The following is a 15,586-nucleotide window of genomic DNA, read 5'->3' as shown; positions in this document are numbered from 1 at the left end:
CTCACATCGATAGTTAGGAAGATTTTGTCCAATTAGATCTTTTAACAGCTTGATATATGCTCGGCAACAAAGTGAAATTTCAACTTCCTTCCATGTATAGATTAAAAAATAAGTAGTTTGAAGAATAGATTAGTACTCAGAGAAATTAAACCTAGAAAACTGTGCAGATATATATGAAGAGATTGGTATGGAATGGAATGTATATGGATAGCCTATTTGCATATGGGAGCGTCTCTCATGATCTCATCCTTAACCTTGCCAAAACTCATCAAATGCTGGCACAGGCTACAGACAGTGACAACCTCTCTTTCTCTCTCTTTCAATTTCTGATATTTTTCTTTCATTGCTCATCTTTATATTTCGATCTCCCTCTGTCCTTTTTTTTTTTTCTCACACTGATGACCAGGTCACATGGAGCAAGCAATGATTACTTCATCTGAAGGATATATGAAGGCAATTTCATTATATTCATTTATTTAGTCGTCTCACAAGATTTTTCCGTTAATTCTTGTCCGTTTCTAATTCGAAAAATCTTTGCTGCATTTTATAAGATCACATTGGTTTATACAGTGGTGCAGGACCAGGGGACCCCTTTTAAATCTAAAGCTGGCTGCGAGCACAATACCACTTGGTGAGGTTTGTTCTACAGTTTAACAATATATTGTTTTGGCTACGCCCGACTCAATAAATTTTGTTCAAAAAAGCAGTATAAACTCCACATCTACAGTACACACATATAGAAAAAAAATTACCCCAAGTTGCATGCATGTAAAAAAAATTAATTGGCAAAGAGTGGTAATATTCTTAAAATCGTGCGTTTGGATGAGGGACTTTAAAGTTCCATGAAACTTAATATATGTAAATTTGTTAAGAATGAAGTACAAAAATTTGATAGAGGGATTTGAAAATGCCAAGATGCAATACATTTGAGAAAACTTTCAAATGATTCTCATAAAGATGTCGTTCAAAAAGTTCTTTGTTTACCTTGTTTGTAGTGCATATGCAGTCTTTAGTAGAAGAATTCTAGTGATTAAGTAATTAATTAGTGCTATTACTGTTGTGCATTTTTAACAATTGAGTCTAAAATCTTTTGGTAGGTAAAAGTTCGTCATCCAAACATAAGGTCGAGAACTTATGCTAGACTTTCATCCTTGGAATCACTTGAATCTTGATCACACCCCATGAAATTATCTTGTTCGTACAATTAGTTATCGATTCCTATATCTAGTATGGCTTACTTCTTTTCCTCAACCATAACCATCCTATCGATCGGATCCCATCTTATATATTTAACACTATCTCGATCACTAAGAGAAGATGAAGAAGAATACAAATAGTGCTGTCTAGATTCCTAAATCACGACCATGAAATACCTAATCAACAACAATACCTAATCATGATCACAAAAGCTTAAAAAATCAACATCTTCGTTATAATTCATGAACATATGAGATCAAGAAACTTGCTACGTAATATGAGTTGTGTGAGTAAGTAGTGTGCACGAATGTTTGAAGTTGATTGGTTGATTAATATTGTCATGATATGGCTACAGATCTATATATTATATATTTGTGTACATAGATCTCAGTCGATCATAATATATATCATTTAGCATGCAACAAAAATATGGGGGATGATTTTATATAGGAATGTAGTTATCATCAAAATCTTGGTTTTGTAATTGGGGGGACAATTTGAGCTACGTGACACGACGACTACTTGTGTCGTTGCTTGGTGGGCATGCATGCATCGCTGTGTTTTGGCTTAAACCGTGTGGTAGCTCACCAAACCACAAACTAAATATTCATCTCCAACCTCACAATTCGTTATCTTTACAAATTAGTGGAAAATTCGATTAAGTTATATTATTTTTGGATTTATTCCCCCTGATTATTAGTTTTTGTTGAACTCTGATTATTATTTGTTAATTTTTAGGGTTTTAGTAAAACTCACCAGTATCAAAGTCACACAAATGGTAGAGTTAGGAATTTAAATAGGGGTGGGATAATTTATTTTCCTTGTACATGTAGTGAAATTTAAGCGTTGAGGGTACGCTAAATTTTATTTCAAGCAATATTAGACCATAACATGCTTATTTTAACGGCAAAATTTTTCATCGATAAAACTTGAGGTGTGCTAGAGCCCAGGGCAGCAACTGGCTGCCTTCCACACTCACTTTATCAAACTAATACTGCCTTATTCGTATCACACTCACTTAAGAGCACTTCTAGTGTAGGAAGGCCCTTGGGCAATAGACAACTCAATCTCCTTAAATGAATAATAAGTGCCTGCAATGAACAGTAAATGTCCAAGTGTATCTCCACCTCTAAATTGAATAACCCAGGCAATTCATATTAAAATATTAGTATTTTTATTTTATAAAATAATAAATGTTAACTTTACTTGTAGTTTCGGATAACAATAAAAGATTAGTTGAAAGTATTCGAAAATATTGAAATGTAGTGTAAGGTAGAAGAACATGGTTATGTATTTATATAAAAAAAAATTATAATTTTTATATTTATAATTTTTTTAATAATTTAAATTGTGTCTGACGTCATGAGATGACAGCCTTATGTCACATAGATAGGGCACTAGGCTAGGTGATTATTGTCTAACTTCGCCATGGGACTCGCCTTAGGTCTAATTACCAGAGTACGCTGTAGTGTTTTTGGGAGAGAGAGAGTGGATTGGGTTGCCTATCCCCAAAGTAATAAGCAACGGTGAAGCTGCTCTAAATCACTGTGAAAGGCTGAAGGCCTTAGCGGGGTGTTAACTGTTTTGGTGTATTTGGATCTCAAAGAATGGGTTCAAATTTTAAGTGTACATTCTGCAATTTCATTTCCTGGCCCATACTTGGCCTTCATTCACACAAAAACCAAACGAGCCTAACCAAGATTGGGCCCAGTGCCATGAGTTTATAGTACGGCTTCTGAAAACTGATGTCGTTACCGACTTCAGAAACCATAACTATGGTTTTACCGTGGAGATGTAAACATGGAATTGCTTGGAGACCACTCTAAACACAGACACAAATGTTTAATTATCTAAGAGCTCGTTTGTATGTATTTTTAAAATAGTTAAAAGCGTTTTTAGAGAAAATATTTTTTGGTTTCAAAAATACTTAAAGTTTTTTCTGGAAAAAGCACAAGTTAGCAGGAAGCACTTTAAGTGATTTTCCATAATTTAATTGCATTTTTACTAAGAATTGGTTCTAAAACCATTTCCACCAAAAACGCTTTCTGTCATTTTAGGACCCTCCTCAGTCCTCAGTGTCCTCAACTACCACAAGACCTTAAACCTGAAAGAAAATGAAGATATATATGAAAGGAAGGAAGGAGAAGGACCACCATATGGTCCGATGGTCCTGCACCGAAACGACGACAGCGACCACTACTGGCTTGGTCTGTCGTAGTGTGGACCATCACAAACCAAATCTCTAATATTAATTTTAATTAATAACAGCAGTGCAGAATGCAGATGGAAGTTGTAATAGTCATTGTAGTAGAAGCTGCTGTGCGTACTTGCTGTGTTGGAAACTCCTAAAGCTTTCTGCATAATTATTTCCAGATTTTCCATCAAAAGACTCACAGCATATATAATTTGCAATGGGGTTTGCTCTGTCACGTCCCTTTCAAATTATATGATCTCATTACATGGAGACATAACATGTATGACACGCGTTTATCGCTACTGCGGTGTTCCGATCCAATAATGCAATGACATGTAAGGAAAAAAACGTATACACGACATTGTATTATTGAACTGAACGCTGACTCCACATGACAGTGCAACATATTTCATGCAAGTTCTTCTCCAATACTTGGCTAGAAAATGGAGGACATGTTATAAAATTGAAGAAAATAAAACTAGGTAATTAATGGTTTTGCCAGTAAAACATTTTGTGCTTTTAAATATAGAGAGAGAAATTCGAACTTGGAGGAAAGTAGAAAAACTTCGTGATCGGAGTTTAGCACAATCTTTGTTGTTACAATGGGATCCCGAAGCAAATGAGGTTTTTCTCCTTGGTGTCAATTAGGCGGTTTGTAGACATTTTGTTGTTCTCGACAAGTCTTTTAGACTAACAGGTTTTATGTTACTTCAATTTGAAACTTGTTGATCTGCTCAGTTGCGTTTTACTATGATCGATTACACCTTCTTTTTTCCTCCTTAATTTGAAGATGGATTACTAATATCTCATCCATATGTGAAGACAAGACACACTTAAGACACTATCATACGTTTTAACTTTATTACATTATGCTTGAATTGATTTGAAATAGCGTCACAGCAAAAGTCATTCTCGAGGGCGGTCCAGCACTTGAAGAGCACTCAAAGCTAGGTTAGCTAGGTAGAGAGAGACTGATAAGGATAAGTGACACATATAGCAAAGATTCTATCGTTTAAAGACTGCAAGGCCAAAAGCCGAAGAAAAGCAAAGCCACAATTACTACTACTTTTCATTGCAATGGGATTCAATTTTGATGGTGCAGAAAACAGGTGTTGGATTTGTAAAGCATGCAACTTTCCATTTATGTTGTGGCCACATCTCTTGCAGCAATTTAGGTGAATGCGTCCAGGCCTGTTTGGCATGCTATATAGGACAGTGGGTCAACCTCTACATATATGTACCAAAGCAATGTCACATGTACTTCGTACTGTGAGTCTGTGAAACTTGAATTCAAGATGCCAATTATGCCACCATATGCTAGCTACTGCAGAGGGACAGATATCCACTTCGGATTTCACTGTCAGGAGATTAAGGAACAGGCAATTCAGACCACTCAGATTGAATCTAATAGTTCTCATTAACTCATTTTGCTTACCTACCTCACACAAACTAAGAACTCCGATTTATCTTTCACACACACTAAGACCCCAAATTTCCTGACCCTTAAGCTCTGGACAGTAAAGTCTAGAGAAGATCCAAATTCACTAGAGAGTAATAAGAGCTTAAATTAATAGTTCTACTTTATTAGGGACTGCTTGAAAATGTTTTTATAGAAAACACTTTGGTTATAGACGGGCTCATTTGAGTCACTTCTACATGAAGTATTTTTGGTCCTAAACCCTTTTGCTAGAAGTTGTTCTATAAATATGTTGAAATTTTTATCAAAATTTAATGCTTCTTCAAAAAGCACTTGAAAATACTTTACGAAAGAATACTTATACGACCAGAAATACTTTGAACTTTTATACCAAATACACTCAAATGTGTTTTTCATAGTCTGAAATCACTTTTGGCCACTTCAACGGCAGTCACAAGCCCTTAATAAAAGCATAACAACCAACATTCTTATTAGAAAAGTGAAGTACCTTAGAGCTTAATCACTTTTTCAGATTTTTTGAGAAAAATGCTTCCCATGGAAAGCACCTTGATCAGATGATAAAAGTGCTTCTGTCGCATTCACAACCGATTACATTTGAGATTTTCTTAGCTTCTTCCAATCAACAAAAAAGCACACATGTAGGCATGTACAACATTTTGCACAAGAGACAAGTAGATGGATTTGTTCGGAAACTGGCCTTATCAGAGGAAGTTGTTTTCAAGTTTGCTTTTACATACATGCATGTTTGGCAATTGGCCGAGCTAAGCTAGCTCATCCGATTTAATTTTCCCATTGCTGCAAAACAGGCAAATGTAACTCATCTATTTATTTTGTCAGTCAAATAATAGAGATGGTAGACTCGCACATCTTTGCTTAGCATCTCGAAAGGAGTCAGCAAAAATTTTTCTTAAAAGTGTTATTTGTTAATTTATTTGGCAATTTTATGCTATTTTAAAACTTTGCCATTTCAATTTAGGTAATGTTAGGGAGACCCTCTATGAAACAGTATTTTGTAAACCATATGACGTGGTTATTGATGATTGAATTACTAATCAAATACTAATTAAAGTATTTATCTCTTATTGATGAGACTTCACATAATTTGTAAATATGATCTAAAAAAGTTGTTCTACATGTCATTATTACTCCAACTCACTTTTCAACCAATTCTTCAGATTTTACTTTTCACTGTAGAATATTAATATCTTAGGTTTATCTTATCTTGTGGGGCCTAAATTTTATTTTCAAATCTTTTATTAAACAACACTTTCCAATAAAATATATTGCAGAGCTCAATTTGCTAACTTAAAAAAGTAGTTACTAGTCTTGTATATTACAAAGTCAGTTGCTACTTTTTTAGTTTGCTAAGTGGGTTGTTACCTTAGTTAAAATGGAGGTTTAACAAAATACTCCCGGTACTGTTCACTTTTAACGGAAAAACCACATTTATACATTTTCCTTTCCTAGTACTATTCATTATACCTTTAAAAATGATTTTTCATTAAAAGGAAAGTTTTTTTGAACTTTTCGTTAGTTTTCCCTAGTTAAAATGACATTTTTCCTTCGCGGCATAACAATCTAATTTTGGTACTCAATTGCTATCTCCCTTAGAATAAGAAATGATTCTCGCAGTTTCCCTTCCACATCCACTCATATTTTGTTTTAAAAGTAAATAAGTTAAAAGAAAAAGGATGGAAATAGGTATCATTGTTGAAATTTCTTAAGGAAGGAAAACAATTTATATGGAACAGGTTCATTGATGAGGCATCTCGATCTAATAATATAATGATATGTGAAGAAAAAGTTACACATGACAATGCATTATTAGATCAAAATGTTAAGTGACGATGAATTCGTTCCATGTAAGTCTTTCTCTTAAGAAAATTGCACTGAATGCTATGTCAAGGGATAAAGATGGATTCTTCTTTCAAATGACAATAAAATTTTCAATTTCCTAAGGCCATAAAAGCAAAATGACAAACAAACCATAATAATGTTTAAGTGTTTGCTTAATTGGTGGATAATAAAGCATAAATTCAAAAAAAATAATAATTCAAAAAAAAAATGATGAACTCTCCATTTCCGGAGTACTAGAAGAGACTATTACCAAAAGAAAAAGAAAAGAAAAAAGAAAAGAAGCAAAGAAAACAAAAGAAAGAAAAGGAAAGAAGAGAAGAGAAATTAATATCTAATAAGATTTACCTTTTTTGTTTATCAACTCTAATTTACGATTAATAATTCAAAATTTTGAACACAAATAAAAACGTAAATACTTTCATTAACTGACCTAACTTACACACGTAAATATTAGTAGCATATGACCATTTTTGAGTCCGGAAGCTTCCTTTCTACTCTTAATAAAACCTCACTATTTAAACTATTGATTTGATGTGTACGGACATTTTCTACAACAACAAAACATCCAGCTGAGCATCAGAACCATGGATCAAGGTCTACCGGGCCCCACGTGCTCATCAGCACTCTCTCCAGCCATTCATCATCAACCTCCCCTGCATGATCACAGCCGTCCATTCCTCCCTTCCCAACCACCAACCCATGAGTACCCCTCCCGCATTCACTCCTCCACGCCCCATTCTCCGGCGATCCACCTTTTTTTCCGGCTGGCCCCACGAACTCCACTCCAACCATCACCGTTGATGCGGAGTCAGAAACCGACGCCCCGCAGCTCTCGCTCTTCCCATTCCCGAGCACCAGCGACGGCGTCGGAAATGTCGCCGCCGGTGAAGACGGCTTAGTGCAATCAGAAGTAGCTGTAGTGGTGGTGGTAGCGGCGGGGGCGTTGGCGGTCGTTATCTCCTTGTAGAGCTCTTGCATGACCTCCTCAATCAACTCTTCTTTGATAGGAATCTCCGGCAAGAGCTCGTCACTGAGCTCCGGAAACTTTCCGGCGATGTAGACGGAGACGGAAGACTCCGGCGGAGGAAACTCTGGGGCAGCTGCTTCCATGCGGTCGGACTCTGATAAGAGTAAAACAGAGGAGAGAGCGGAGTGAGTGTGTGTGTTGTGTGTGAAAAAGCGAGGACAAATGGATTATAAATGGGGGAGAAAAGCACGTGACACGCTGGCAGGGGCTGTGCCACGTAGGAGACGTGGACCTGCGGTGATGACGTGGACGTATTTTATGTCGTGGTGAAGTTGAAACTGAAACTGAGGAATCGGAGCTGACGTACGTACAGACAAAAGTACTGTCCTCGGTAGCCAGATTTGGGAAGGGCTCGTGATTCTGTGCGGCTGATCTATATCGCTGGTCTTGTGTACGACCGTTGACATTTCCTTTGACCTTTTTATGTAAGCGGATCCGAAGGTCCGTATTTGGGGTAGTTGTACGACTTTAAACTGTGGTGGTGAAACTCGGATAACAAAAATTATTTGGTGCTCCGAGTACTGTGGTTGTATTAACCGTTAGGTCTTGATTTTCGCATTTTAAAACAAAAATTTAACGGTTAAAACATCATGACTTCTCCAAAATTTTATTTAAGAAAAACTTAAGTAGGACAATCAGTTGATCAAGTCATTCTCACAAAGAGTGGGATAATGTGCATTTGAGATTGTATTTACGTAGGATTGGATGGTAACCAAATGTAGAGATACGTTACCTTTGGAAGTGACCATCTAGTTAGTCAAGCTGTTGTACTGAAATTAAATTTTTCTCTTTTTTGAAGGGCATGGTTGAAAAATTCAATGTCTTTCTTAATTAAGCCTGGCAGTAGATTTCTAATTTAAAGGCAAATGGACTCGTATATGTTGTATTATTGTACCAGCTGTTGTCCAAATTGCTTGTGAAACAAAAATGCGTCGGTAAGGGTGGAGTGATCCAGGCATTCATAGTTGTGAAACTCACAAAGCAAAAACAACCAAATTAATCATGCGAGCGACTGTTCCTAGCAATTCTCATGTCATAGCTAGAGTATTTGGTCTTTGGGAGAAAATGATATCATTTCGAGTTTCCGTGACAAAATCAATAGTGACAATTTCTGTATGTCATAAAACAGAAACTGGACAGTCACAGGACAATTACAACACCAACATATAGTCTTCAAATCCATGTCTTCTGCACAAACACACTGGTATATTCATGTATTTCTTGTATGACTGGTATTGTACATATGCAGTGAAATCGAAGATTGCACTTCGATTTCCCTCAGACGGAGTGGATCGTAGAAAAATGCTCTGTTTATAATACATCACTTGTACAAGAAGTGCCGATAAATGGATAAAATACTCTCTCAAGTTCTCCGTAGCTGGCTGCAGGAGACTTCATTTTATCTTTTAAGAAACAAGGTACTGTCAATGAAGCCAACTGACCTTCCTCTATTACTGTCGTTGGAGGGCATTGTATGCCGTAGTTCATTATCTGTCATCAGGAGGCAGCGTCGGACTTTTGGAGCACATTCTCATCGCATGAAGCTCTCTCAGCCTAATAGCTGGGTTGCACAAACCTACAAGTTTTCAAGATTTTTCTCACATCACTGCATCTGACGGATAAACACCCTTTTCAAAACATTTCTATTTCGGACTAAGGCCAACACAGTACACGTAGAAGAAGCCATGTTGTCTGTTCAAAACTATCAGAGACGTTATTTCTTTAACAATCAAATTCTTTGGTAAACAAGACATTTAGTGCTTTTCATTTGCTATGTCCAAGACTGGAGTTCTGGTATTACTTATCACAAACGCCAGCCAGAACAAGAGATCTAGGTAAATTTTGTTTCAAAGGGAAATACTGGCCAACAATCCTGTTTAAAGAGTACTCGACGGAAAGGTCATCCTCAGTCAACTTGAAAACGTTTTATTCTTTGAACGTAAGAATATGGTCTTATCGAATTTAGCATAAGAAGAATTATTGCACCAGTTTTCTTATTAAAGGTAAGAAAAGCCTCCGTCTATGTAGATGATAATACCAGAAATCAACCATTGGTCTCTCAAATTTAATTTCCAGTATAACTAGGAATTTTCTTTAAATATTTGTGACTAACAATGTGATCTGTTGGATAAAGTACCTGAACATTTTGGGATGTCCCACACTGCAATGGATGTGAGCGTGCAACGAGGGTCACATAATGCCCGATTATCCTCATGATTGACATTCATAGCAAGCATCCATGATCCAATCGTGACGTCCTCATTGCTAAACATTCTCAAACTGAAAGCCAGGAAATACATCTATCAAACAAAGGGACGTCCATACGAAATGAGAAGCTAAAACTAAAGCCTAAGCAAATTCAACATATAACTTATTGAAACGAGGCAAAAGCTGACAATTGAAAGAAACAATGGCTAACATAAAGAAAAACGAATAAAAAACAGGTGATTGACCTGTTATTTCTAGCGACTGCTAATGAAGCTACCACCTCTGCAGACAGAACATAAATAGGACCAAAAGCATGCTGAAAGTATTCATTCCCAATTAGATGTCCTGATTTCTCATACCTGAACAATAAACAGACCGTTGATGAATTACAAACGGACAGATTATTACAAAAAATGTTAACCGAGCACAAAGGTAAACAATCTGGGACAACAAGTTGAAAACCAACAAACCATTTCATTTTAGGGTCAGTGACTACTGGTCCTTTCTTCATGCATCCAATGTAGGTTTGTGGATGTGTTCGTTCCTTGGCTAGAAGCGTTGCTAGTCGATCTGAAAAATTACGGAAGCATCAGTAAACTCCAATGTACTCATTTTCACGGCTTCATGACAGCATATAGCCTGGCACTATAATATATACCTGGACGCAAATAAATGTCATCATTGGCTTTGACGTAGTAATCTGCTTCGAAAAGTTGAAATGCTGCTTTGAAAAATGCCAACCTGCGAAACAGCGTGATTAAGCAATATGACATGAACTGCCAAGAACACAAATCCATCATCGACATGACAAAAACTTAAATAAAAACTGATGACTCTTACGTTTTCCACGGAAGGTTTAAATATTCTTCATTGATATCAATAACCAAAAAGTCTCTGTTCTTATCGATCTCTTTCTGAAGCTCCGCCATCTTCTTTGCATCCTTCGACCGCCCGATAACGAACCTAAATGCTAAACTAGTAGCTTGTTCCAACCTACAAGATAATGTTACAAATTTACTCTCCCAATATAAGGAGCTAAAGGACATTCAATCAGACCCAGATTGTCGATCTTAATCTTAGTTAAGCTAATCAAAATCAATGCTAAGTAATTGATCATACAAAACCCAGAAGTGATATCAAGCAGGTGCACATAAACTATAAATTTAGTAACTTAACAAAATTTGATAAAAACCAACATCAGATTGACTGCAAAAAGCTGAAATTTACCTCAAAAGGCCAGCTGGGTCGGAAGGAAACCAAGTGTTCCGCAACGCTGCACGGCGATCGGCCGAGCCGAACCAGGTCTGAATTCCGACGAACCCAAGAAGCTTGGGCCGATCAACCAAGCCACCAATTTTATCACCGACCTGCCGAGACTTCGACAGAGAGTAGAACCCCCGGAATGTGTCGTCCGATTTGCCGCATCGGAAAATGGGAATGGGGGTCGGGCGGCGGAAGGCGGCGACGGTGAAGATGGTTCCGGCGAGGCCGATGAAGAGGGAGACGAGTGAAAAGACGATAATGGGCAGGGGAGTGCGGGTGGGGACAGTGGCAGGATGGGGCTTTAGGGGCTTGAGGAGCTTGGAGGAGTAGGAGGGCGAGGTGGCGGTGGCGGTGGCGGTGGGGAGAGAAGATTGGCGGTGGAAAAAGAGTGGCATTTTTGTCACTTCCCACAGTGTGCAGTGTGAAGTGTCCTAGATCTCAGGGCTGCTGAAGATTTGAGAGGTTGGAAGTTACCATTCAACTTGGGTTTTAGTTCCTTTCAGTTTCACTTTGATTTCTTTCTTTTTTGGGTTTTTCATTTACTTTTCTTTCTATCAGTTTTGGTTCTCCATTACCAACTCTAATTGGATTTCCATCTTTTCAGGAGTTTTTTGTCCAATACGTCCGTTTTTTGTTGATAATGTATCAATATCATATATTATTGACATGAATTCTCTATGCATGTCGTTTTTTAACATAAGCAGAGTTTATAATAATATTATTGATGATATAACAATGACAATCAATATCGACATGTTAATTGTTTGACATATCACATGAAATGTTAACTGAAAACCGCCTAGAATGATAAATACACAAATTTTAATTGCTGCAAAATGATTTCATTTTAGTATTTTGATCAATATGTTGTGAATACTTGGTTTCATCAGTTCTACCAATTGAGATTTGTAAATTCATCTTAGCCAATTCTCTAAAGTTAATTAATTAAAAACAAGATAAGTTAAATTGTTTTAAGAATCACAAGATTAGTGATCGTGACACATAGTTTGGACTGAAAGTTAATTAAAAAGAATCAAATTTTAATTGCATTAGAGACACTTCTTTTGTTTCATTGTTATGAGTGTGGCAGAGTTGAGAATACTGACACTTTGTTTAACCAACATGTAAAATAAATGTAACGCAAATGAGGTGCTTTGTTAGATGTGTACGTGAAAAATTATGATTAAAAACAAAGATATAAAGTAAGGTAAGAGTGACCACAATTGAAGATCGTTTAAAATGACTTGACACAAAATCCAACGTAGTAGCGTTCTAAAATTCATACAGCCGAATCCTCCTACTAGGATAAGGTTTAGTCTTTGTTGACAAAAGTAATGGAGATTTTATATTATATTTGAGCCATCGCATTCTGAATGACTACAACTAACTCTTCCCTATCACAGAAAACATGTGGAAAGAATTTCAATTTCACTTGGAATACTAAAACATTAACCTCCCAAAAACACATAAGAAAATTAAGCCCAAATTGCAAGTAATGACATCAATCCAGCTCCAACGAAGAGACAGCAATAAGATACAACTTGGAGCCTGAAATTGCAGCTCATCCTCTTACTCAAAAAATCAGCAGCAATTAGGTCAACCAACGCCATGTACACTAGAATTCCGGCCGACATGGAATCCAAGATGCCCTCGGTGACCAAAGCTCTTGCACTGTACGGGTTGTAGAACGAGGAAATGGCGGTCCCAACGCCTATCCCAAGCGGGGTTGTGATGGCGAAAAAACAGGCCATTAGGGTTGTTGATAGGGTCTTGAATTGTGCTTGAGATATGCAGCCTCCAAGTGCAAAACCTTCAAAGAACTGATGGAATGACAATGCTGCAACCAAGGGTCTTATGGTGCATGGGCTCTGTGAAACTCCCAGTGATAGGCCAATGATCACTGAATGTGATACAATCCCAAGTTCCAAAATCTGCACAAGAAACAATATATTAAACGCCGCAATAACAACCACCCACCCGCAAGCACGAATGTCTAGATGAGCCAACGAGCGCTACTGATTCTAACATTTACTAAACAAGGTGAAATTTCAATAACTTGTACTCCAAAATACTACGACGACCCAACATTTCAGATAAATATAAGTTATACTATTTCCCAGTCTAGCTCAGCTCATGAACATTCCAATCTCAAGTTCTCGACTGCCCACACACCCTTCCAAATGGCTGGCATCGGCACGAAAAAGTTTAACATGCTCAATCAACTTAATGGGATTAACTTTTAAATTCGAAATTCCGTTCATTTTTATTTCGCTTACTTTTTCTCAGTGTTCACTTCACTTAGATTGATTTTGTCACGACACGTGGCAGAATGACGCATAATTTTTACCTACGAAGTAGACCAGCATAACTTTGAGAAAATTTTAATTGTGACGGGAACACAATTGGTACATCACTTATTTAATAGAAATGGTGAGAAATTTTATGTTTTAATTTATTAAAATTTTAATACACATATCCCATAATTTGAATAATGACACGTGATGTACATCCCGTATACCGATCACATTAAAAAATCACTCTATAACTCTATGGACCCTAAATTAAAGAGCAATAATTAACACGCAAACAACAAAAAGTAAGGCGGTAAAATAAATAAAAATAAAACCGAAATAAAAGTACCTGAGAAACGACCACGTGCCGGACACCACCGTCCTCGTCATCATCCCCGAACCCGTGAGAATGCCCGTGCCCGTGCGAATCGTGCCCGTGTTCCTGTTCGGATTCCCTCGCCACGTGCCCGTCACATCCGGCCTGGCCGTGCGCGTGGCTGTGTCTGTGGTGCGCCGCGTGCGCATGCATCCCAACAATGTGCATCCCACCGCCTTCCTCTTCCCCAAACACCTTCCCATTCCACTCCTTCGCCGGCTGTTCGGGACCCGGACCCGGACCCGCCTCAATCTCCGGGTCATCCGACCCAACCCGCACCTGGTCCTCGGCGGGGCGAGTCTTCCCCTGTTTCCTCTCGTAATACTGGGTCCCAACAAAGTCAACGAGCAACGTGGCAAGCGAGGCCATCATGGCGAAAAATCCCGAGAAGGGGAACTTGGTCCAGGGGTATTCGGGCAGGCACGGGTCGTTCAGGGCGGCCGACCCGTCCGGGAGCATGTGGACAAACCCGGTGGCAAGAATTACCCCAGCGGCGAAGGCCTTGGCGGCGACGAAGAGGCTACCGTCGGTGCGGAGAAAGCTGCGGTTCTTACAGACGAGGGGAATTGCGACTCCGACGACTCCGGTCACGAGAATCGAAGCGACGGCGATTAGCTTGAGGACGAGCGCCGCCGACTCGTCGCGGCAAGCCTCGAGCTCCGCGCTCCCGCAGCTCGTGTTGGCCATGGACTGCAAAAGGGACTCTGATTTGAGCGCCCAAATGAAAAACAGAACCGCAAAAAACAAAGCAGATTTCAGAAAATCGAGACTTGTTCTTGTTCTTCAATTAGCTAATTTGGTTTTAATCTTAACTTTTAATTCGACTGCAGAAATCCCAATTCGGATTTTCAGAGTGGGAGATGACATTAATGAGTATTACCTTTGAAAAGCCGAGATTTTTCTAGGAAGCCTGGAGGGCAGAGCAACGGCCAAAGATCCTGCACAGAAAACGCAGCGTTTCAGTCAGAGAATTGCAGAGAAATCGGGAAATCGAGAGAGAGAGAGAGAGAGAGAGCGAACCTCAACGAACGACATGGGAATTATAGTACGTGGGTTTATAAAAGATGGAATCTTGTGAAAATTGATGATCTGATCGACGAACACGAATCCCGATTGGGTTGATTTCTTTTGATCAGGCGGAGGACACGAGTTCAGTCATGGCGTGTGTTGGGAGAGAAGAGTGTAGAGAGAGAGAGAGAGAAGAAGAAGAGAGAGTTGATGGAGAAATGGTGTCGACATTTTTCTACGAAAGGGAGGAAGCGTGGGAAGGTGAAGGGGCTGGGGTTGCGACTTTTTGCCAAACTAAGAGCGCGAGAGTGTCGACATTTTCCCCACATTTTAATAAGAGTAAATTGCTCCTTCGATTTTAATCAAATTTGAGCAATAGTTTCATAATTTATCAAAATGTATAGTTATAGTTATTTTCATCAATTTCGTCAAAATTTTGTTAAAATAAGTTATGTTGAAATAACTATTTATATAATTAGGATCCCTCAACTCATCAAAGTATGTAATTATGGTCCTTTTCGTCAACTGCGTCAAAATTTTTGTCAAAATGAATTATGTTGGAAGAACCATTGCTACAATTGGGTTAAAGTTATGAGACCATTTCTCCAGTTGAATTAAAGTTGAGGGACCAATGGTAATGAATTTTTAGTTGAGGGATCATAGGTGCACATTTTGATGAGTTGATGGACCAATGATGATGAATTTTTAGTTGAGGAACTATTACTCC

At 38.2% G+C, this 15,586-nt stretch overlaps 2 protein-coding genes across 3 annotated transcripts; both read right to left on the bottom strand.

Moving 5' to 3' along the window:
• Positions 1–8,794: 8,794 nt before the first annotated feature.
• On the bottom strand, positions 8,795–11,742 carry LOC125479183 (probable beta-1,3-galactosyltransferase 12). Its single transcript, XM_048588256.1, has 7 exons — positions 11,149–11,742; positions 10,762–10,914; positions 10,580–10,662; positions 10,392–10,491; positions 10,167–10,280; positions 9,851–9,993; positions 8,795–9,289 (listed from the first exon to the last, which is right to left on the bottom strand). Exons 1-7 carry the CDS (start codon positions 11,577–11,579, stop codon positions 9,201–9,203), a joined length of 1,113 nt encoding a protein of 370 aa, XP_048444213.1. The 5' UTR covers positions 11,580–11,742; the 3' UTR covers positions 8,795–9,200.
• A 645-nt stretch (positions 11,743–12,387) lies between these two features.
• LOC103952105 (zinc transporter 4, chloroplastic) lies at positions 12,388–15,149 on the bottom strand. 2 transcript variants are annotated; one of them, XM_048588518.1, is made up of 4 exons: positions 14,872–15,149; positions 14,732–14,789; positions 13,825–14,555; positions 12,388–13,115 (listed from the first exon to the last, which is right to left on the bottom strand). In XM_048588518.1, exons 1-4 carry the CDS (start codon positions 14,884–14,886, stop codon positions 12,660–12,662), a joined length of 1,260 nt encoding a protein of 419 aa, XP_048444475.1. In that variant the 5' UTR covers positions 14,887–15,149; the 3' UTR covers positions 12,388–12,659. The 2 variants fall into 2 exon arrangements, with proteins under 2 accessions (XP_048444475.1, XP_048444476.1); XM_048588519.1 differs by having other exon boundaries at positions 13,825–14,541.
• Between the last annotated feature and the right edge of the window lie 437 nt (positions 15,150–15,586).

The sequence above is a fragment of a genome, unplaced genomic scaffold (assembly GCF_019419815.1).
Source record: "Pyrus x bretschneideri cultivar Hongxiangsu unplaced genomic scaffold, Pyrus_bretschneideri_v1 Contig28, whole genome shotgun sequence".
NCBI classification, from domain to species: domain Eukaryota; kingdom Viridiplantae; phylum Streptophyta; class Magnoliopsida; order Rosales; family Rosaceae; genus Pyrus; species Pyrus x bretschneideri.
Note: the sequence above shows the minus strand (reverse complement) of the source record. Positions and strands in the feature narration are given on the sequence as shown.